At 36.1% G+C, this 24806-nt stretch overlaps 1 protein-coding gene across 1 annotated transcript in view; it reads left to right on the top strand.

Annotated features, from left to right (window-relative positions):
- Positions 1-24806, top strand: part of FCHO2 (FCH and mu domain containing endocytic adaptor 2) — a 129250-nt gene that overhangs the window by 11132 nt on the left and 93312 nt on the right. Inside the window, exons 2-3 of the mRNA XM_043488544.1 lie at positions 8360-8451; positions 22778-22852. Of these exons, the coding sequence (XP_043344479.1) occupies positions 8360-8451; positions 22778-22852 (167 nt within the window). The remainder of the gene's footprint in view (positions 1-8359; positions 8452-22777; positions 22853-24806) is intronic.

The following is a 24806-nucleotide window of genomic DNA, read 5'->3' as shown; positions in this document are numbered from 1 at the left end:
GTATATTGTATGCTTAGTCGCCCAGTCGTCTCCGACTCTTTGTGACCCTGTGGACTATAGCCCAGTTGCCAAAATAGCTTTGATGACTTATTTAAACATTTTAACTTGAAGTTTCAAGGATATCTCACTTGTAGACTGTATATTGTATGCTTAGTCGCCCAGTCGTCTCTGACTCTTTGTGACCCTGTGTGGACTATAGCCCATCAGACTCCTCTGTCCATGGGTTTTCCAGGCAAGAATACTAGAGTGGGTTAACATTCCCTTCTCCAGGCGATCTTCTTGACCCAGGGATCAAACCCAGGTCTCCTGCATTCCAGGTGTATTCTTTACTGTCTGAGCCACCTGGGAAGCCGCAAGACTCTATATTAGACCAGAAAAAATCTGAACATTTTTAGTGACTTTGTGGCCTTACTTATAACTTAGTTATCTTTTCAGCTAAATTTCACTTAAATTGATGATTTAGATGTAAAATAATATGCATATATGACCTCATTTTTATATTAAAAAGAAGCAAGTTTTTCTATGCAAAGAAGGAATCTGGACTGATATACATCAGACTGTTAATTTCAGATATCTTACTTCAGTTAGCATCTTTAGAGGAAATGATAGGTATTAAGTTTATGTTCTTTTAAAGGATCTGTTAAAAAAAAAAAAAAGCAAGAGAGTTCCAGAAAAACATCTATTTCTGCTTTATTGACTATGCCAAAGCCTTTGACTGTGTGGATCACCCCAAACTGTGGAAAATTCTGAAAGAGATGGGAATACCGGACCACCTGATCTGCCTCTTGAGAAATCTGTATGCAGATCAAGAAACAACATTTAGAAGTGGACATGGAACAACAGACTGGTTCCAAATAGGAAAAGGAGTATGTCAAGGCTTTATATGTCACTGTGCTTATTTAACCTCTATGCAGAGTACATCATGAGAAACGCTGGGCTGGAAGAAGCACAATCTGGAATCAATATTGCCGGGAGAAATATCAATAACCTCAGATATGCAGATGACACCACCCTTATGGCAGAAAGTGAAGAACTAAAGAGCCTCTTGATGAAAGTCAAAGAGAATGAAAAAGTTGGCTTAAAGCTCAACATTCAGAAAACTAAGATCATGGCATCCCAGTCCCATCACTTCATGGCAAGTAGATGGGGAAACAGTGTCAGACTTTATTTTTTGGGGCTCCAAGATCACTGCAGATGGTGACTGCAGCCATGAAATTAAAAGACACTTACTCCTTGGAAGGAAAGTTATGACCAACCTAGACAGTGTATGAAAAAGCAGAGACATTACTTTGCCAACAAAAGTCCATCTAGTCAAAGCTATGGTTTTTCTAGTAGTCATGTATGGATGTGAGAATTGGACTATAAAGAAAGCTGAGTGGGAAAGAATTGATGCGTTTGAACTGTGGTGTTGGAGAAGACTCTTGAGAGTCCCTTGGACTGCAAGGAGATCCAACCAGTCCATCCTAAAGGAAATCAGTCCTGGGTGTTCATGGGAAGGACTGATGTTGAAGCTGAAACTCCAATACTTTGGCCACCTGATAAGAAGAACTGACTCATTTGAAAAGACTCTGATGCTGGGAAAGATTGAAGGTAGGAGGAGAAGGGGACGACAGGATGAGTGGTTGGATGGTATCACCGACTCAAAGGACATGAGTTTGAGTAAACTCCGGGAGTTGGTGATGGATAGGGAGGCCTGGTGTGCTGCAGTCCATGGGGTCGCAAAGAATCGGACATGACTGAGCGACTGAACTGAACTGAAAGGATCTGTATGATTCTGGACTTCCATTTTTAAAGGATGATGAAATTTTTTTCCACTTCATATTAGGACTTATTAAAAAGATTTTTATACCTGTTTGTGGTGGGTTATGACAAAATTTTATTTACCTTGGGCACATTCGGGGGACTTTCTATGAAAATGCTACCTCTTTGCAGCGTGCATTGAGATTGGCAGAGAAAAGATCCTCTCTTAGTCTGAGCCTTCATTGTAATTGTCCTTCTTGGATCAGCAGTGGTGTTAGTAGCTGTTCTTGCCAGTTAATACTGAAAATTTCCCTGCTAGAATTGATTATCAATAATATTGATAAACTGTTACTTAGTTGGGCTTCCCTGATGGTTCAGGTCATAAAGAATCCACCTGCAGTGTGGGAGACTGGGATTTGATTCCTGGATTGGGAAGATATGGAGAAAGGAATGGCTACCCACTCTAGAATTCTTGCCTGGAGAATTGCGTGGACAGAGGAACCTGGCTGGCTACAGTCGATGCGGTCGCAAAGAATCTGACACAACTGAGCTTCTTTCACTTCACTTCATTATTTAGTTTTTTTGACAACTTTATTGAAGTATACTTTGTGTACCATACAGTTTTTCATTTGAAATGTACAGTGTTTTGGTAGTGTTCACAGATATTTGCAAACCATCATCACAGTCAAATTTAAATTACCTTAAAAAGAAATCCTGTACCTTTTTATCAATCCTGTCTCATCCTCACCCTACCTCCAGAAACACAGTAATCTACTTTCTTGTTTCTATAGATACCTCTCTTCTGGCCTTAAATAAAAGTGGAATCATACAGTATGTGGTCTTTTGTGACTGGCTTCTTTCTCTTAGCATAATGTTTTCAAGGTTCATCAATATTATAGCATGTATCAGTATTCCATTTCTTTTGTGGCTGAATCATATTCCAGTGCATGGGTATATCACATTGGTTGTCCATTTGTTAGCTGATGGACCTTTGGGGTGTTTCCATCTTTTGGTTATTATGAATAATGCTACTCTAAACATTACAAACATTATAAACATTTGCTATACATTACTGATTTTTTTTTGTGGACATAGGTATTTTCTTACGTGTTGAGTAAACTAAAGAAAAAGACACAGTGAGGAAAGGAGAGGGTGCGATGGATTGACAGGTAGCATGAAACAGATACATTACCGTATGTAAAATAGATAGAGGGAATTTGCTGTATGAGGGAGCTCAAACCCTGTGACAGTCTAGAGCGGTGGGATGGGCTGGGAGGGGGGAGGGAGGTTCAAGAGGGAGGGGACCTATGACTGATTCATGTTGATAATATGGTGGAAACCAACAAAATATTGTAAAGCAATTGTCCTCCAATTATAAATAAATTGAAAAAAAAACAATTGAAAATAAAGCTCATCACTGATGAGTAAATACCTTCTCTTAAAAACTTAGCTATTTGGATTTGAATTTCTTTTTGGTGTTCTAAAATTGATTGCAGTAGTGGTGGTATAACTCTGTAAATATACTAACATTTTTTGCATTGTACACTTTAAAAATTTTGTATCGTGTGAATTATATCACAATAAAATTGTTACTAAAAAAGAATAAAACTGAGGAGAAGAAGAAAAAAACTGGCTGTTGATAATCAAGATTTTATATCAACAGTTGTAAAATACTTGGGAGAAAATTGCATTTTAAAACTGCTTATCATCATAGCTTTTAACTCTACTGCTTCTGTATTAAAGACTTGTTTATTAGAAAGTTATCTGTGCTCATTGTTCCAGTTTCCAGAAATAATTTGCTGTTAATAGTTTAGATTCTCTTTGTATGCATATATGCAACCTGTTGGGCTTCCTGGGTGGCTCAGTGGTAAAGAATCTCCTGCCAGTGCAGGAGATCTGGGTTCAATCCATGGTTCAGGAAGATTCCCTGGAGGAGTAAATGGCAACTCGCTCCAGTATTCATGCCTGGGAAATCCAAGAACAGAGGAGTCTGGCAGGCTACAGTCCATAGGGTTGCAAAGAGTCACACACAATTTAGTGACTGACCATGCATGCGTGCAACCTGTTATTTTTTTCAATGAAAATAAAATTCTACATGTACTGTTTTACACCTTGCTTTTTTAAAAAAAGTTTTATTGGAGAATATTTTATATATCATAAAATCTACCCAATATATGTGTGCAATTCATTGATTTTTAGTAATTTTACTGAATGGTGCTGCTGCTGCTGCTGAGTCGCTTCAGTCGTGTCTGACTCTGTGCGACCCCATAGACGGCAGCCCACCAGGCTCCCCCGTCCCTGGGATTCTCCAGGCAAGAACACTGGAGTGGGTTGCCATTTCCGTCTCCAATGCAGGAAAGTGAAAAGTGAAAGTGAAGTCGCTCAGTCGTGTCCGACTCTTGGCGACCCCATGGACTGCAGCCCACCAGGCCCCTCCGTCTATGGGATTTTCCAGGCAAGAGTACTGGAGTGGGGTGCCATTGCCTTCTCTGTACTGAATGGTTCAGCCATTATCAATTTTAGAACATGTTTATCCTCCCAGTAATTAGATTATGCCCACTTAACATTTAATGCTCTTTTCTGCCCTCAACTCTGTAGATTTGCCTGTTCTGTAATTTTGTATAAACCGAATCATACAATATATAGTCTGTTGTGTCTGGCTTTCACTTAGTAAAGTGTTTATGAGGTTAATCCATAAAGTCTTATGTGTCAGTGTTTGTTACTTTTTATTGCTAATTTGTATTCCATTGTGTGAATCTACCTCATTTTGTCTCTCCATTCATCAATTTGAGACATTTAGGTTATTCCCAACATTAGATTATTTTTGGCTTTTATGAATAATTGCATCATGCTTTTTTTTCTCACTGATAATATGTATATCTGGGCAGATTTCAGAGATTAATACTTAAAAATCGACTGCAAGATTTTAATGCAATTAAAAAACACTATATTTCATTGTAGGAGATGCTATCATTTGTTTAACCAGTAATGTTAATGGATGTTTTTGAGTTCTGTTTTTTCACAATTATAAGCAGTACTGCAGTGAATATTTTTCCACATTTATCTTTGTATGTGTGTTTTTGTGGTATAGATTTCTACTGTGCAATTGCTGGACAAAGGGCATGAAAAATTTACAGTTTTAGTGAAATACTGAAGACCAGAAAACACTTTTAGTTATAATTCTACTTGATAGTAAAACTGTAGTCTATTTGCTTGTACATTTATGTATTTGTAGTTAGCTAAGAAAAAACAAGCTCTGCTTGCTTGAGTTAACAGAATATGTTAAGATAAATTTTTTTGTGTGTCGAAAAAAACTTATTACCAAAGGGAAACGGTGCTGGATGGGGATAAATTAGGAGTTTGGGATTAACCTGTACATACTACTACCTATAAAATAATCAACAAGAACCTACTGTATAGCACGGGGAACTATATTCAGTATTCTATAATAACCTATATGGGAAAATAGTCTGAAAAAGAATGTGTATGTGTGACTGAATCACTTTGTTATACACCTGAAACTAACACAACATTGTAAATCAATTATACCCCAATATAGAAGAAAAATTAATTTAAAGGATATGATAGGAACATATCCACTTCAAGGTCTAAGATGATAAAATGGATATGTAATTCAGAAATATTTCCTGTTATTTTACTTGTCTTTGAATTAGAATAAAAACACTGGCAGCTATTAAAAGATTAATTAGAACTTGGATGGAGGTACTTGCAGTGTTAAGAAAACTGGTTAATCTCAAATGGTGACAGAATTGAGTTAGGATTGCTAGTTTCAAGAGTAGTCTTCCCCATCTCCCCAGAATTTCCAATTTTTTTTCGGGTGCAGATACTGAAGCCAAATGTGTCTGGACCTGAGCTCTAGTGCTCTGTCTCCTGTATGTCTCACCTGTGTACAGACGTGTGTGTACTTAATACACTGTCATCTCTTGTCAAAAGCCATAAAGTAAGTTTTGATAAGGTAATAATAGGCTTGGGTTCTTTGTTGGTACTTATCTTTGAACATTTTTCTTAAAGATACATGTATATTTGTGTGTGTGTGTGTGTGTGTGTGTGGAGAGAGAGCCATTTGAAGTATTAAAATTTTTGCTTAGTTTTGCCAAAGAAAAGTTAATGATCCAGTAAATATTTGTGTTAACAGGTTTGTGAAATTAAGAAAACTGCCTAGAATCAGGCGTTTTTACATTTTTTAGAGCATCAAATGAATGAATGGGCTTCCCAGGTGGCTCAGTGGGTAAAGAACCTGCCTGCAATGCAAGAGACACCAGAGATATGGGTTTGATTCCTGGGTTGGGAAGATCCCCTGAAGGAGAGCAAGGCAACCCACTCCAGTATTCTTGCCTGGAGAGTCCTGTGGACAGAGGAGCCTGGCGGTCTGTAGTCCATAGGTTGCAGAGTTGGACACGACTGAACACAGCATAGCACCAGCTTATTTCTAATTTGAATATGCATAATGAATATGCATAACACACATTGGGAACCTGACTTAGAATTATGTGCCAGTGACAACTGGTAGTTGTCAGGGAAGAATTTTGGGGACAGAGAGCTCCAGACTATGGATTTTATGATTTTAGATTTCAGATTGGTTTTTCTTCAGGGTTCATGACTGTATTATGGGAGTTGGTGGATAGTTTAATTGCTTGTAGTTTCTGCAGTATATTCAAGTAATGGAATAAATCCCTTGGAGATTTCAGGTCCTTGATTATTTTGTCTGTAATTTTGTTTACTAATCTTTATGTTGTTATTTTTGCTTGCTATAGACTAAAGATAATGGTTACCTCAGAGAATATTATTTTGGCTGGAATAAATTTGCATGAAAAGTCCATAGAAAGCAAAGAACTAAAGTTAGATCATACTTTATTTGAAACATGAAAAATTATAGAAACAAAAATGGATGTGTTTAGATTTATAGGAGACTGTAGTTTTATATCCTTGATAAAATGGAAACGGACGTTCAAAATGCTAGGGCTATTATTTGTATTATTTCATTACATATATTTTAATTTTTTATATGTGTCACCATCTGATTACTTGCTCTACTGGTTGACAGGTTTATTAGGAATCACTTCAACATAGCCGGAAGTTTCTATAATATGTTTCCTGTTTTTGGTCAACTGTGGAAAACTAAGTCTCAGATTGCATAACACTTGCTTTTGGCATTGCTTTCTATTTCCAACAGATATGTTCAGTTCTTCTTATTATCACTAAAGAAAAACTAAAACTACTGATTGTAAAAAGAGTTGTTGAACTTAGTTTATATTCTTTCATTTCACCCATAAAATTTCTGTTTCTAATGTTTTCTTTGTTATTACTTGCTAATTTAACTTTGTATTGGATTAAATGGCTTTAAGATTTTCTAGGGTTGTATAGTAGTCTGGTTCTGTTAATTTTCCATTAGTTGAGGTCATTGGGTTGCAAAGAGTCGGACACAACTGAGCAACTAACACATAGCCAATAGTCTGTTACTGCTCTTCTGTTAAAATTTTACCTTCTTTCTCATATCTCAAGTTAAGTTTCCTGAAAGACTTAACATTAGCGATTATAAAGTGTTTTGTGGTGTTTAGTGCTTATGTGATTAGTAAATGCTGTCTTGACTCAAAAATCAGGATTTAGTTATTTTAAGTATAGACTCTGAGTTAAATAATCAGGAATCCCTCAATATAGGTTAAAGGGATTGACATGGGATTTGGTAATGGTCCATGTTTATCTTTCCTAAATTCAGTTCAGTTCAGTTCTGTCACTCAGTTGTGTCCCCCCATGCACTACAGCACGCCAGGCTTCCCTGTCCATCACCAACTCCCAGAGCTTGCTCAAACTCATGCCCATTGAGTCGGTGATGCCATCCAACCTTCTCATCCTCTGTCATCCCCTTCTCCTCCTGCCTTCAGTCTTTCCCAGCATCTGGGTCTTTTCTAATGAGTCAGCATCAGGTGGCGAAAGTATTGGAGCTTCAGCTTCATCATCCGTCCTTCCAATGAATATTCAGGATTGATTTCCTTTAGGATTGACTGGTTTGAGTTCAAGGGACTCTCAAGAGTCTTCTCCAACACCACAATTCAAAAGCATCAATTCTTCAGTACTCAGGTTTTTTTATGGTCCAACTCTCACATCCATACACAACTACTGGAAAAACCATTGCTTTGACTATGCGGACCTCTGTCAGTAAAGTACTGTCTCTGCTTTTTAATATGCTGTCTAGGTTAGTCATAGCTTTTCTTCCAAGGAGCAAGCATCTTTTAATTTCATGGCTGCAGTCACGATCTGCAGTGATTTTGGACCCCAAGAAAATAAAGTCCTAAATTACACTGCGTTTATTTTTTTAAAATTTCAAATGTGTTTCATTAATACATCCTTAATAGTGATTATATCTATAATAGTGATTATAGAGTGTGTATATGTGTGTTGTGAATATGTGTGTATATAATACATTGTACACTTTATCAAAGCCTATAGCATTCCTTTGATACAGTTTAAAATTATACAGTGGGGAGCAATGCTTAACTTAAGGAAAACAGCTCATTTGAACATTGGAATTGCATGTTAGTTATGCTTTAGTTGTTTTGATCCCTTCTTTTGTTAAACTAAAAATCTTTTTAAATTTTAGGGGGAAAAAAATAATGGCTTTGATGTCCTTTACCATAATATGAAACATGGACAGATATCAACAAAAGAACTAGCAGATTTTGTAAGAGAAAGGTATGTATTTTTTAATAAGTCATTTAATAATTCATTATCGAGAAACATTTCAGAATATGAATAATTGAGAAAAATTTTAGTTGGATTTGAATAAAAGTAATCAATTACTCTTAAAAAAGTATACTCTAGTTATACTTTAAAGTCATGGTTCTCTGTATCTATCCACTGCGGGCTCTACTTAGCTCTCAGTGGCATTGATGTGGTTTGCAGATCACTGCTTGAGAATATTATCTATATATTTTTTATTGAATATGCTAGCAAGGTGATAAAACTGAGGAATTTTGTAGGGTAAGAAGTACTGTTTCTTTAAGTATGTCATTAAACATACTAAAATAACTTGAAAAGACTTAAGTTATCTGAATTTGTCATTTAGCTATATAGTTTTATGACTTTTATTTTTAAAAATCCTTAATTATATGTTTTTAAATCGTGCAAATTTACAAAACATAGTTTTCTTTAATACTCTTAGAATATAATAGTCAATTAAAAACTATCCGTATAAGCATAATTTAATTGATTAAGGCTATTTTGTGGCTGGTCCCACTTGGTAATTTTTATGTGTGAACACATTTAAAATGTTTTCCTTGCTAATATGGGGATATGTTGCCTTTAGATACAATACACCATTCATTTATTCTTTCCATGTATATCCCACATCTGCTGTGTGCCAGGCATTTGTGTGGATTTGGGGAATGTGGTGATAAGGATTCAGCTTCTGCCTTCTTAGAGTTTATCAACTGGTCGGAATTGGGGAACTAAGTATTTAACGTTAGACAAATCCTCTTTGACTTCCACCTTTCTGCTGCAGTTGAAAGGGGGACCATAAGCCCTAAGTGCTGTGGATAAAGCTGTCCCTTACTGATAGACTTTCCATCACTGAAAAGAGTAATAGGTGAGACTGTGGAACTCTGCATCTCCTGGCCCACCCTCTAGCCTCCTTCTCGACCAACACTACTATAATTATCTACCTTGAGACCAATAGGGCAGTTGTAATTATGCCTTTTAGTCTGGATTATGTCAGTTACTATAAGAAGTCCAGGTCTCGTGGGTCATCCTCCTTTGTTCAGAATCTGACCCGTGAATGTTTCTGTGGGCATTGAGAAAACACCTCCTTCCCCTTGACCACTGCTACTTTATTTTTCTCCATAGCACTTAACAGCCACCTGATATGAGTGATATTTTACTTATTTAGTCTCTCTTTCCCCACTAGAATATAAATCCCACAAGAAGGGTTTTTTTTTTTTTCTTTTTTGCTTATTCATCATCTTGCACTTAGGATAGAGCTTGGCCCTTGGTAGGCCCTCAGGAAACATTTTTTGATAGAATGAATTTCTAACAGCACTGTCCTGATCCAAGCTGTCATTATTGTTGCCTGGACTGTAGCAGTAGTGCCTAACTGTCCTCTATCTATTAGGAGAACTGTCCTATTTTCCTGCAATTTATTCTCTGTACTGCAGTTGGAGGTTTCTTTTTCAAACTACAGTTTGAAAGTTCAAAGTGAACTCTTTCAAAATTCAGTTTGTTACTTCTCCTGTTGAAACCACTTCAGAGGCTTCTGATTGCTTTTAAGAGGCCTACATGGTGTGACCCCAAATTGCCTTTCAGACTTTAGCTCATACCAGACTTAACGTTTATTTAGACTCCTTTTTCCTCTCTAGAAACATTGGCTATTTTATTGACAGGCTTTTATCAGTCGAAGTTTTATACATGCTTAGTCTTTATTTGTACGTACTGACCTTAGAGGTCAGCAATGTATTAATACTCACCTTTCCAGGGATTCCTTTCCTAATCTCTTTGACTAGGTCAAAATCACCTTTTATAATCTCTCTCAAGATCATATATCTGTTTGTAGTATTTATAAAATGTTGTAATTTCTTATTTTTGTTATTTGTTTCTATGTTCTTCTATAAGGGAAACAGTATACAATATTCTGTTGTATCCCAGTGCCTAGCATAGAGCCTGAAGCAATTGGATACTCATATTTCTTAAAGGAGTGAATGAGAAAGAAAAGAAGAAAAGATATACACACAAACATATGCTATGCACTAAGAATTTGCATGTGAGTGTGTGTATGTATGCTCAGTCACTTCAGTCGTGTCCGAATTTTTGCGACCCTATGTACTAATAGGGTCTTTGCGAGCCTGCCAGGTTCCTCTGTCCATGGGGTTCTCCCAGCAAGAATACTGGAGTGTGTTACTATGCCCTCCTCCAGAGATCTTCCCGGCCCAGGGATTGAACCTGCCTTTCTTACATCTCCTGCACTGGCAGGTGAGCTCTTTACCTCTAGTGCCACCTGGGAAGCCCAAGGATTTGCATACACTGTCTCATTTAACTGTCGAAACTCTTAAGTCTCATTTTATAGATAAAACAGCTGGGGCCCAGAAGTGTTAAATAACTTCTCAAGCTAATCGTTCAGACTTTCTTTCTCTCATACCCTGGTAATTCTTTCCTCCCCTCTTGCATGCTTGCTTCCTTTCTCCTTTGCTCCTTTCTTTCTTCCCTCTCTCCCTCCCTCCCTGCTTGTGGCTTTATTGAGCTATAACTGACGTACAATATATTGCATATATTTAAAGCATAGAGTTCAATACATTTTGGCATATACATACACTCATGACCATCACCACAATCAAGATAGTGAGCATATTTATCTTTCCCTGGTAATTCCTTCCTTCTCTCCCCACCCCCATCCATAAGCTAATACTAGTTTGCTTTTGATACTTAGGTTAATTGCATTTTCTAGTATTTCATCTAAATGGAATCTTGCAAGATATACTTAGCTGTCCAGTGCTTTCACTCAGTATAATTATTTTGAGGTTGGTCCATGTTGTTGCATGTGTCACTAATTTATTCTTTGCTCTTGAGTAGTGTTCCATTTCGGAGAAGGCAATGGCAACCCACTCCAGTACTCTTGCCTGGAAAATCCCATGGATGGAGGAGCCTGGTAGGCTGTAGTCCATGGGGTTGTGAAGAGTCAGACACGACTGAGCAACTTCACTTTCCTTTTCACTTTCATGCATTGGAGAAGGAAATGGCAACCCACTCCAGTGTTCTTGCCTGGAGAATCCCAGGGACGGGGGAGCCTGGTGGGCTGCCGTCTATGGGGTCGCACAGAGTCGGACACGACTGAGGCGACTTAGCAGCAGCAGCAGCAGGAGCAGTGTTCCATTTACGGATATATGGTAATTTTATCTGTCAAAGGAAGTAAGTTATACCTATCTTTTGAACTTTGAATTAATTCTGTAGTAGGTATTTTTTCTGACTTCTGTTATTCAGCACTGTTGTGAGATTCATTTGTGTTGAATTTATTTATAATGCTGTTTAATATCAAATTATGTAAATATACTGAATGTATTTATCTATTACTATTGACAGATATTTAGGATGTTTCCAGGTTTTTGCTGTTACAAGTAATACTGCTTTGAATATTCTTGCACATGTGTCTCAGTGTCACATATTTATATTAGTTAATTACCCTGGAGTAGAATTGGAACAGGATTCCATGGACAGAGGAGCCTGGTGGGCTACACTCCATGGGGTCACAAAGAGTAGGACTACAGGCCAATATCACTGATGAACATAATGCAAAAATCCTTAACAAAATTCTAGCAAACAGAATCCAACAACATATTAAAAAGATCATACATCATGACCAAGTGGGCTTTATCCCAGGAATGCAAGGATTCTTTAACATCCGAAAATCAATCAATGTAATACACCACATTAACACATTGAAAGATAAACACCATATGATTATCTCAATAGATGCAGAAAAAGCCTTTGACAAAATTCAACGTCCATTTATGATAAAAACTCTCCAGAAAGCAGGAATAGAAGGCACACACCTCAACATAATAAAAGCTATATATGACAAACCCACAGCAAACATTATCCTCAATTGTGAAAAATTGAAAGCATTTCCCTTAAAGTCAGGAACAAGACAAGGGTGCCCACTCTCACCACTACTATTCAACATAGTTTTGGAAGTGTTGGCCACAGCAATCAGAGCAGAAAAAGAAATAAAAGGAATTCAGATAGGAAAATAAGAAGTAAAACTCTCACTGTTTACAAACGACATGATCCTCTACATAGAAAACCGTAAAGACTCTACCAGAAAATTACTAGAGCTAATCAATGAATACAGTAATGTTGCAGGATATAAAATTAACACACAGAAATCCCTTGCATTCCTATATACTAACAATGAGAAAACAAAGAGAAATTAAGGAAACAATACCATTCACCATTGCAACAACAAGAATAAAATATTTAGGAGTATATCTACCTAAAGAAAAGAAAAACCTATATATAGAAAACTATAAAACACTGATGAAAGAAATCAAAGAGGACACAAATAGATGGAGAAATATACTGTGTTCATGGATTGGAAGAATCAATATTGTGAAAATGACTATACTACCCAAAGCAACCTATAGATTCAATGCAATCCCTATCAAGCTACCAACGGTATTCTTCACAGAACTAGAAAAAATAATTTCACAGTTTGTATGGAAATACAGAAAAGCTCGAACAGCCAAAGTAATCTTGAGAAAGAAGAATGGAACTGGAGGAATCAACCTGCCTGACTTCAGACTCTACTACAAAGCCACAGTCATCAAGACAGTATGGTACTGGCACAAAGACAGAAATATAGATCAATGGAACAGAATAGAAAGCCCAGAGATAAATCCACGTACCTATGGACACCTTATCTTCGACAAAGGAGGCAAGGATATACAATGGAAAAAAGACAGCCTCTTTAACAAGTGGTGCTGGGAAAACTGGTCAACCACTTGTAAAAGAATGAAACTAGAACACTTTCAAACACCACACACAAAAATAAACTCAAAACGGATTAAAGATCTAAATGTAAGACCAGAAACTATAAAACTCCTAGAGGAGAACATAGGCAAAACACTCTATGACATAAATCATAGCAGGATCCTCTATGACCCACCTCCCAGAATATTGGAAATAAAAGCAAAACTAAACAAATGGGACCTAATGAAACTTAAAAGCTTTTGCACAACAAAGGAAACTATAAGCAAGGTGAAAAGACAACTACTACAATATTGTAAAGTAATTAGCCTCCAACTAATAAAAATAAATGGGAAAAAAAAACAGCCCTCAGAATGGGAGAAAATAATAGCAAGCGAAGAAACAAAGGATTAATCTCAAAAATATACAAGCAACTCCTGCAGCTCAATTCCAGAAAAATAAATGACCCAATCAAAAAATGGGCCAAAGAACTAAACAGACATTTCTCCAAAGAAGACATACAGATGGCTAACAAACACATGAAAAGATGCTCAACATCACTCAGTATCAGAGAAATGCAAATCAAAACCACAATGAGGTACCATTACACGCCAGTCAGGATGGCTGCTATCCAAAAGTCTACAAGCAATAAATGCTGGAGAGGGTGTGGAGAAAAGGGAACCCTCTTACACTGTTGGTGGGAATGCAAACTAGTACAGCCACTATGGAAAACAGTGTGGAGATTTCTTAAAAAACTGGAAATAGAACTGCCATATGACCCAGCAATCCCACTTCTGGGCATACACACTGAGGAAACCAGATCTGAAAGAGACACGTGCACCCCAATGTTCATCGCAGCACTGTTTATAATAGCCAGGACATGGAAGCAACCTAGATGCCCATCAGCAGACGAATGGATAAGGAAGCTGTGGTACATATACACCATGGAATATTACTCAGCCATTAAAAAGAATTCATTTGAATCAGTTCTAATGAGATGGATGAAACTGGAGCCCATTATACAGAGTGAAGTAAGCCAGAAAGATAAAGACCAATACAGTATACTAACACATATATATGGAATTTAAAAGATGGGAACGATAACCCTATATGCAAACAGAAAAAGAGACACAGATGTACAGAACAGACTTTTAGACTCTGTGGGAGAAGGCGAGGGTGGGATGTTCTGAGAGAATAGCATTGAAACAAGTATACTATCAAGGGTGAAACAGATGACCAGCCCAGGTTGGATGCATGAGACAAGTGCTCAGGGCTGGTGCACTGGGAAGACCCAGAGGGATGGGATGGGGAACACATGTAAATCCATGGCTGATTCATGTCAATGTATGGCAAAAACCACTACAATATTGTAAAGTAATTAGCCTCCAACTAATAAAAATAAATGAGGGGAAAAAAAAAAAAGAGTAGGACATGACTGAGCGACTAACGCTTTCAGTTTGACTTTCATTTACCCTGGAGTAGAATTGCCAAGTCTTAAGAGTATGTGTATGTTCAACTCTAGTAGATAATGTCAAAGAATTTTCCAAGGTGGTTGTACCAACTTACAGCAGCAGCAGCCTTGTTGGAGAGTTCCAGCTGCTCCATGTCCTCAGCAGCACTTGTTTTATCTATCCTTTTATTGAGCCACACTGATAAGTAGTACTCATTGTGGTTTTAACTTGTATGTCCCTGATGAATAATGAAATTGAACATCCTTTCATATATAATTGGCATCTTTTCTTTAATGAAGTATCTGTTCATCTTTTTCCTATTTTTCTGGTTTTTCTTTCCTTTTAAAAAATACATTGGAAAAAAATCTTTATATATTCTAGATAAAAGCAATTTGTCAGTTATGTGTTGCAGATTTATGTAAACATGCTTGCATTTTATATTTTGATTTTTATGTCCAGCAGCCTGGAAATTCTTACTTATTCTGGTAATTTTATTTATCTGTAGATTCTTTGGGATTTTCTGTGTCTTCAGTCATCTTGCAAAAATGACAGTTTTACCTCTCCCTTTTTAATCTGTATGTGTTTTATTTCATTTCTTATTGCACTGGCATACACCAGCAGTGTAATGTTGAACAGAGATGGTGATGAGAGGCACCCTAGTCTTGTTTCCAGTCCCACATCACACTCTTAAATATTTATTCCAGTTCTTTTTCCTACTGTTTATGAGATTGTGGAAATTCTACATATTGTTTTGTAAGGCATTTGTTTCCGTTTTCAAGAAAAAAATGAATGGATGTTTTCTTTGTTTTTATTTCTTTTGTTAATCTTAATTACATTGAATTTTGAACTTTCCAGTCCTGATATAAGCCAAATTTAGTGGAGATGTATTAATCATTTTTATACATTAGAGCTGTTTGCTGCTATTTTATTTTGTATTTTTGCATCTATATTTATGAGTGAGATTGACCTGAAAATTTCCTTTCTTTAAATGTCCTTCTTAGATTTTGCTAATCAAGGTTTGTTGGCATCATAAAATGAGTTGGGGTATATTCCCTATTTTTGTATTCCCTGGAAAAAGTTTGTGGAAGATTATAGTTTCTTCCTTACGTGTTTTTTTTTTTTTTTTCCTTACGTGTTTTATAGAATTCGCTGGTAAAACCACCTGGTCTTGAAATTGTCTTTGTAGGAAAGTTTTAAATAATATATTTAATTTTTTAAATAGTTACAGGACTATTCAGATATTGAGTTTGGTAAGTTGTTTTTTAAGGAGTTTTCCTTTATGTAAATTTTCAAATATATTGGCAAAAAGTTTTTCTTAATATTCTTTAGTGAACTTTTAAAATTGTCTACAGGATCTGTACTGATGTCTTACTTTTTATTCCCAATACTGGTTATTTGTGTCTTCTACCTTTTTTCATGATCAATCTCATTGGATGTTTGTTGGTTTTAATAGTTTTTATGAAGAACTAGTTATTAACTTTGTTGATCTCTTTTTATATATTTATTTTCTGTTTTGTTAACTTCTATATTTCCTTAAACTTTGTGTTCAAGTTGCTGTTCTTTTGCTAAGTTTTGGGGGATGGATGCTTAACTTAATAATTTTCAACTTTTTTCTGATATTTTCATTTAATTCTATATATTTCCCTCAAGCCTTGCTTTTGTTGTACTCCATTATTTTTGAGAAATAGGATTTTCATTGTACTTTGTTTAAATATATTTTTAAAGTTTCATTGTATTTTCTTTCTTGCCTCTCTGGGTTATTCAGATGTGTATTTCTTAATTTCCAAATATGTGTTCATTTTTAAAGATTTTTTTTTCTTTTTTTCAAGCTTAATTGCATTGTGGTTAGAGAACATATTCTATATGATTTCAGTGTTTTGAAATTTGTTGACACTTGATTTTATGGACCAGGATAGAGTCAATTTTAGTAAATATTTTTACCTACCTGAAAGTATTTTGCATTTGCTGGATATCAAGTTCTCTATATATTATGGTAAATTTGTGAATTCTGCTGTTCCAATTCTAATATATTCTCATTGTTTTTTGTTTTTTAATCCTGCTCATTTTATCAGTTTCTTAAAGAGCTGTTTTGAAAGTCTCATATGTAGATTATGAATGTTCATCTATGTAGTTCTGCCACTTTCTGCTTTGTATATTTGGGGCCATATGGATAGAAATTTAGAACTGGTACATCTTCAGGTAAATTGAACTTTTTAAAAAAATTCATTCTAAAGTGTCCTATTTTATATCTAGCAGTGTTTCTTTGTGTTGACGTCATCTTTATTTAAAGTTTCATCTGTTTGCATTTAGTTAGTATTTGCATGATATTTATATATTTTTTGTTACCTGTATTGTTGTGGTGTAGATGTGTTTCTCGTTTGTTTTTAAAGCTATTTTCACAATCTTTATTCTTTAATTGGATCGTTTAGTCCGTTCAGTTCACTTCAGTTCAGTTGCTCAGTCATGTCCGACTCCTTGCAGCCCCATGAACTGCAGCACACCAGGCCTCCCTGTCCATCACCAACTCCCGGAGTTTACCCAAACCCATGTCCATCGAGTTGATGATGCCATCCAACCATCTCATGCTCTGTCATCCCCTTCTCCTCCTGCCCTCAATCTTCCCCAGCATCAGGGTCTTTTCAAATTAGTCAGTTCTTCGCATCAGGTGGCCAAAGTATTGGAGTTTCAGCTTCAGCATCAGTCCTTTCAATGAACACCCAGGACTGATCTCCTTTAGGATGGACTGGTTGGATCTCCTTGCAGTCCAAGGGACTCTCCAGAGTCTTCTCCAACACCACAGTTCAAAAGCATCAATTCTTCTGTTCTCATTTTTCTTTATAGTCCAACTCTCACATCCATTCATGACCACTGGAAAAACCATAGCCTTGACTAGATGGACTTTTGTTGGCAAAGTAATGTCTGTGCTTTTTAATATGCTGTCTAGGTTGGTCATAACTTTCCTTCCAAGGAGTAACTGTCTTTTAATTTCATGGCTGCAGTCACCATCTGCAGTGATCTTGGAGCCCAGAAAAATGATTAAACAAAACATATGAAAAACATAACCACTTGGCTTGAACAAATAAACTAGACATTAAAAATATTTAATTATTAATTTTGTTAGCTGGGTAATATTATTGTCCTCTAAATCATTAGCTGTTAAGAGATACATGCATAAGTGTCTGTGGACACTTACACATAAGTGTCTGTGGACAGGTAGTAATTTGATGTCAGAGAACTGTTTTAAACAAAATTGTGAAAATACTAAAAACTGTTGAAACTATATTCCAGTTCATTACTTAGTGGTTTATAATAAAAATCTAAAGAAACACACACAAAAATGGCATATAAGTGTACGTTTACACAATAAAAAGTGTCTTAAAAATAGAAAACTTTTAATTTCCAGAGTAAAAAATCAAGCACACATACTCACTAATGGAATATAAAGCATATAAGTCAGGAGATGGTAGTGTTCTCAGGTTCCTGCGTTTTCAGGAAGATCATATAAGTACCAATTATTACTAGAAATTAATACATCAAGGAAGTATGTTACAATCTCTAGGATAACCACTAAAAAACAAGGCTATTCTAAGGTGAGAGAAGAAAAACATGTAATAGAATAAAATGTAGCAACTGAATCAAATTGAGTTCAATATTTTGATGAGAATACTTCATTGGCAATATGTATACTTCCATCAAAGACATATAATATTTTGGTTTAATCTCTTTTGTGATGTTAGTAGCCATTGATGCTCATCACCTAGATCCATTATTTTATTAAGGGTTTACTTTCATTTGTATTCTTGCTGGGTATAGTATTCTAGTTGAAAGATTTTTTTTTTGTTATTTTTTAGTAGCAGTTTTAGATTTAAAACAAAATTGATAGCCAGGCTCCTCTGTCCATGGAATTCTCCAGGGAAGAATACTGGAATGCGTTTCCATTTCCTTCTCCAGGGGATCTTCCTGACCCAGGAATCGAACCTGGGTCTCCTGCATTGCAGGCAGATTCTTTACTGACTGAGCCACCAGGGAAGCTGAAATTGAAAGGAGGTTTCCTGTGTGTCCCTGTCCCCCTGTCCCGTTATCAACATTACTCATCAGAATGATACTTTTTTTTTTTAACCAAGAATGAATCTACATTGATAACATCACAATCATCCAAAATCCGTAGTTGACCTTGGGGTTCAATCTTTGGTGTTATACATTCTATGGGTTGGTCAATGTATGATGACATATACCGTTCATTATAATATTCTGCGGAGTATTTTCACTTCTCTAGAACCCTTTGTGTTCTGTTTTAATGTTTCCATAGTTTTGCCTTTTTGAGAATGTCATTTTGTAGTTGACTCTTAAATAGCACAGAGATTAGGGGTGCCAACCCTCTGTGTAGTTGAATATCGTGTATCTTTTTACAGTGGATACTTGATATCTGCAATTTTGTATCCATGGATTCAAACAGTTGTGGATCATTTAGTAATCTGTGTATAAGTGGTCCCACACAATTCACACCTGTGGTGCTCAGAGGTCAACTGTAGTTGGAACCATACAGTATGTAATAATAGCATTTTTAGGTTGGCTTTTTTCACTTAGTAATATGCTGAATAATATCCCACTGTCTGGATGTGAATTATTTATTCATTTATCCTTTCTATCTGTTCTACTGAAGGACAGACATCTTGGTTGCTTTTCAGTTTTGACATCTTGGTTGCTTTTCAGTTACGAGCAAACCTACTGTAACCATTCTTGTGCATGAACGTAAGTTTTCAACTCCTCTGAGTATATAGCAGAGAATACAATTGCTAGATTGTGAGGTAAGAGGCTTGTGAAGTGGCTATATTATTTTGCATTCTCACCAGCAATGAGAGAGAATTTCTGTTGCTCCACATCCTTGCTGTTGTCAGTGTTCTAGACTGTGGCCATTCTAATAGATACATAGTGGTATCTTGTTTTAATTTACATTTCCCTGATGACATATGATGTAGAGCATCTTTTCATATGCTTATCTGTCATCTGTATATTATCTTTGGTGAGGTGTCTCTTAAGGTTTTTGGTACATTTTTAAATCAGGTTGTTTTCTTACTGTTGAGCTTTAAGAGTCAACAATATATTTGGGATAACATTTTTATTTTTTTTCTCATTCTTTTGCAAATAGTTTATCCCAGTCTGTGGCTTGTCCTCTTATTTTCTTGACATCATCTTTCACAGAGCTGGTTTTTATTTTAATGAAGTCCAACTTATCAATGAATTCTTGCATAAATTGTGTCTTTAGTGATTTATCTAAAAAGACATCACCATAGCCAAGGTCATCTAAGTTTTCTCCTATGTTGTCTTCCAGGAGTTTTATGGTTTTTGCATTTTACTAATTAAAAAAAAATCTTCAAAGATTATTGCATTGTTTACTGTTCAGATGTTAGCTGTCAGTCTAATTATTGTTCCTTTGAAGGTAACATTTGATGGTGGGAAGGGTTTAGCTGCTTTTAGATTTTCTGTCTTTGACCTTCCCCAGTTTTACTGTGATGTGACTTAATCTTTTTATTTTTATTTATGTGTACATATCTTTTTATTTGTCCTCTTAGGATTTGGTGGGCTAACTTGAACCTGTGGTTTGATAGCTTTTATCAGTTTTGGAAAATTTGTCAGCATTATCTCTTGTAGATAGTTCTTCTGACCCATTCTTACTTTCTCTTACATGTCAGATATTTTTGCATTGTCCTTTTTAAAAATTTTTCTTTTCTGTTTCCCAGTCTTTTGTTTCATTGAGCTTTTCTTATTTTAAAATTAATTTTTGTTGGATTGTAGTTGATTTACAATATTGTATTAGTTTATGTTTCACTGAGCTTTAAACCAGAATAGATCCTTCTCACCTCTCTCTAGTTTACCAGTTCTCACTACAGTGTATTGGAGGTTGGAAATGGCAACCCACTCCAGTATTCTTGCCTGGAGAATCCCATGGACAGAGGAGCCTGGTGGACTTTAGTCCATGGGGTCACAAAGAGTCAGACACGACTGAGTGACTAACACACACTATAGTGTATTAAATCTACAGTTTAACTGCATCCGTTGAGATATTAATTTTGGTTATTGTATTTTTCAGATGCAGAATTTATATTTTTATGATACATAAACTCATAAAGTCTGAGCTTTATAATATTAACATTTGGAAGATTGTTAAATTTGTTTCTGCTGATTGTTCATCTTATCTTGTTTCTTTATGTGCCTGGTGGTGGTTTGAAAGTGTTTAAGACAACCATGCAGGGTCCAGTATCAAGAGTTTGAAAAGATAAGAGTGTGTAGTCACTTTGAGATCTTGCCTACTTAGGTTCATCCTTAACTCCTTATGCTTACTCTTTGGATCTCAATTTAAAGGATATGGATTTTCTCACGCTTCCCACCTGGGGCAAGTCTGAAGCTAGTTTTATATCCCTTACACTGTGAGGCTTTGCTCCATTTCTCAGTCTTAGCTGCCCCCAGGGAAAAGCTGCCCTATATATGTTTCTCTCTGGGTATCCTTCTCTTGGATCTTGGCTTGCTGATTCTTAACTGGTCTTTAGTTCTCGGATGCCTTTTAGGCATACCTCCCACTTCTACTTTTCTCCTTTCTCCGAGATTTAAAAACTTCCCCCAGACCCGCCAGTGCGAGGGTTTCCTGGTGTCTGGAAACTTCCTCTATCAAGACTCCCTTCCTGGAACGGATCTCTGTCCCTAGCTCTTTTGTCTCTCTTTTTATCTTTTATATTTTGTCCTACCTCCTTTCAAAGACAATGGGCTGCTTTTCTGGGCGCCTGATGACCTCAGCTAGCGATCAGAAGATGTTTTGTGAAGTTTGCTCTGCGTTCAATTGTTCTTTCAATGAATTTGTAGGAGAGAAAGTGGTCTCCCTGGTCCTCCGCCATCTTGGCTCCTCCCTACTTTTCTCCTTTCTCATTGGAAGGTTTTTAGATCAATTTGCTGTTACTGGAAATTGAACTATTTTTCCTTCCTGTTTAACTTATTCACTGATATATTATTTCTGTATTAACTTTTAAAAAATTATCAAAGTACTACTCTTGTAATACAGTATATTAAAAAGACACATAGAAGTTTAAAGGAGCAGAAAAAAATCACAGTGCTGTCAATGAGAGGTGGTTACTGTTAATAGTTCCTTTTTTTAAAAAGAGTTTTTGTAGGGTTGGGTTTGGGGAAGAGTTTGGAGGTAAGCTTATTTTGGATATTCTGAGTTTGAGGTGACTAAAATTCTAGGTAGAGTTATGCTTGAGGCATTTAGATACTAAACAGATGATTTGATTCAAGAGCAGGGTGTCGATCTGAATTTGTGCATTAAAAACAATGTTAGTTGAACCTATCAAAGTAAATAAATGGAAGGCAGTGGTGGTTGTAGACTTCCTCTGTTAAGGGTGGCACAGATTGAGAAAGGATAGGGTAATTATGGGAGACGTAAGATAGAACTTAACTTTTGTAGAGTTGGAAAGGCGAAGACAGCATCACATTTTTCATTTGTAAGTTGTGTGCCTGTGGGAACATTTCTTTTCTATTCCATATTTAATGGCTTTGGCTCCGATTTTTTTGTCATAAAATTCTGTACGCTGAATAATAGTATGTAAAACACAACAGTATAATGTGAAATATTTATTTGTTAGTGTTTTAGCTCTAATCACAGACTAGATTAAGAACTTGAAGTTCAGGATCTCAGACTTGCTAATAGTCTTGTGCAGATGACTGTCATCAATCTCATATTCTAAGTGTGTGTAATCATGAAATCACAGTGTTAATAATAAACACAAAAGATTTTCATACTGCATCAGTTTGTATGTATAGAGAGAATATAGGCAGCAGTACTTTTGTACTTCCTGTTCACATAACCATTGGTACTAATAAAAAAGAGTGACTTTATACTGAAGTTTCTTGGTGACATACATTATTTTAGTATTATACCAGACAAGTTCTTTAGATAGATGTGCACATGGGGCATTTAAAGAAAGATCAGAAATTCATGACCACATACCTGCTTATTTTTAACATATACTTTGTATTATCTGTTTATTTCTGCAGTTGTAATTATTTTGTATTTTCTGTGTTTGGTCATTAAGCAAGAGCTCTTAAAATATGGATGTTTGATTTAACAGAGCTACAATAGAAGAGGCGTACTCCAGGTCAATGACAAAGCTAGCAAAATCTGCAAGCAATTATTCACAACATGGGTGAGTTAACTTCTTTGAACTGCTCTTTCAGTGTTGATTTAGCCAAAGTTTTTGAGAATAATAGGTTTCCATTAAAGATGTAATAGTTCATAAATATAAAATATATAATTATTTGTTTAAAATATGCCTATATGAATATATTCTTGACTTAATAGAAAATACAGCTGAATTTGCTGAATTAGTTAATGCAAAGTAAATGAAATTTACTTTTTCCACTTTATTAAACTACATAGTCTTTCAGTAGTATAATTTTGGGATTATAAACGTTATGTGTTATGCACCTTATTCTGGTTTTCTGTAAGTTCATTTACATTCTGTTGAACAGTGGTCTTTAAAAACTCACTTAATATAAATTTTATTGAAGTGATTAAATGCATTAGAAATGTCAGTTAGGATTTTATAGACTACCTTTAAATTTTCCTTTTAAAAATATGTGCTCAGGAAATGTTTTCTTTGAAAAATGAATATTATTAATAAGAATATATTTTAAATGAGGTATACTTATAGCCATAACAACTCTGGAAAGAGTAATTGTGTAATTTGAATAATAACAAGTCTGGAAAGAATACTGAGAAATCATGAGGAATCATGAGAAACGCTGGGCTGAAGGAATCTGGTTTCCTTGTCTAAAATTTGGGGAGATACTATATTTTAACTAAGATGTTAAAATAGTCTTATATTTACTTAGTATAAAGATTTTTACAGTGATACTCAGTAAAAGATTCCTGTTCATCTGGGATTCTGATGAATCTATGATTCCCCTGAAATTTTATATAAGATTTTGTGTAGGTGTTAATCCATATTTCTGATGAAGGGTTATATACCAGTTATCACTGAACTGTGAACTTCCAGATGTTCAAACTGGTTTTAGAAAAGGCAGAGGAACCAGAGATCAAATTGCCAACATCTGCTGGATCATAGAAAAAGCAAGAGAATGCCAGAAAAACATCTGTTTCTGCTTTATTGACTATGCCAAAGCCTTTGACTGTGTGGGTCACAATAAACTGGAAAATTCTGAAAGACATGGGAATACCAGACCACCTGACCTGCCTCTTGAGAAACCTGTGTGCACATCAGGAAGCAACAGTTAGAATTGGACATGGGACAACAGACTGGTAGGAAAAGGAGTACGTCAAAGCTGTATGTTGTCACCCTGCTTATTTAACTTATATGCAGAGTACATCATGAGAAACGCTGGGCTGGATGAAGCACAAGCTGGAATCAAGATTGCTGGGAGAAATATCAATAACCTCAGATATGCAGATGACACCACCCTTATGGCAGAAAGTGAAGAAGAACTAAAGAACCTCTTGATGAAGGTGAAAGAGGAGAGTGAAAAGGTTGGCTTAAAGCTCAACATTCAGAAAACTAAGATCATGGCATCTGGTCCCATCACTTCATGGCAAATAGATGGGGAGACAGTGGCTGACTTTATTTTTTGGGCTCCAAAATCACTGCAGATGGTGATTGCAGCCATGAAATTAAAAGACACTTAAACTCCTTGGAAGGAAATTTATGACCAACCTAGACAGCATATTAAGAAGGAACGATATTGCTTTGTCAGCAAAGGTCCGAAATAAGGCCATGGTTTTTCCTTGGTCCTGTAGGGATGTGAGAGTTGGACTATAAAGAAAGCTGAGTGCTGAAGAATTGATGCCTTTGACCTGTGGTGTTGGAGAAGACTCTGGAGAGTCCCTTGGACTGCAAGGAGATCCAACTAGACCATCCTAAAGGAAATCAGTCCTGGGTGTTCATCGGAAGGACTGATGTTGAAGCTGAAACTCCAATACTTTGGCCACCTGATGTGAAGAGCTGACTAATTTGAAAAGACCCTGATGCTGGGAAAGATTGAAGGTGGAAGGAGAAGGGGATGACAGAGGATGAGATGGTTGGATGGCATCACCGACCCAATGGACATAGGTTTGGGTGGTCTCCAGGAGTTGGTGATGGACAG

The sequence above is a fragment of the Cervus canadensis genome, chromosome 16 (genome assembly GCF_019320065.1).
Source record: "Cervus canadensis isolate Bull #8, Minnesota chromosome 16, ASM1932006v1, whole genome shotgun sequence".
In the NCBI taxonomy this organism is placed as follows: Eukaryota; Metazoa; Chordata; class Mammalia; order Artiodactyla; family Cervidae; genus Cervus; species Cervus canadensis.
This window is presented reverse-complemented; position numbering and strand designations above follow the sequence as displayed.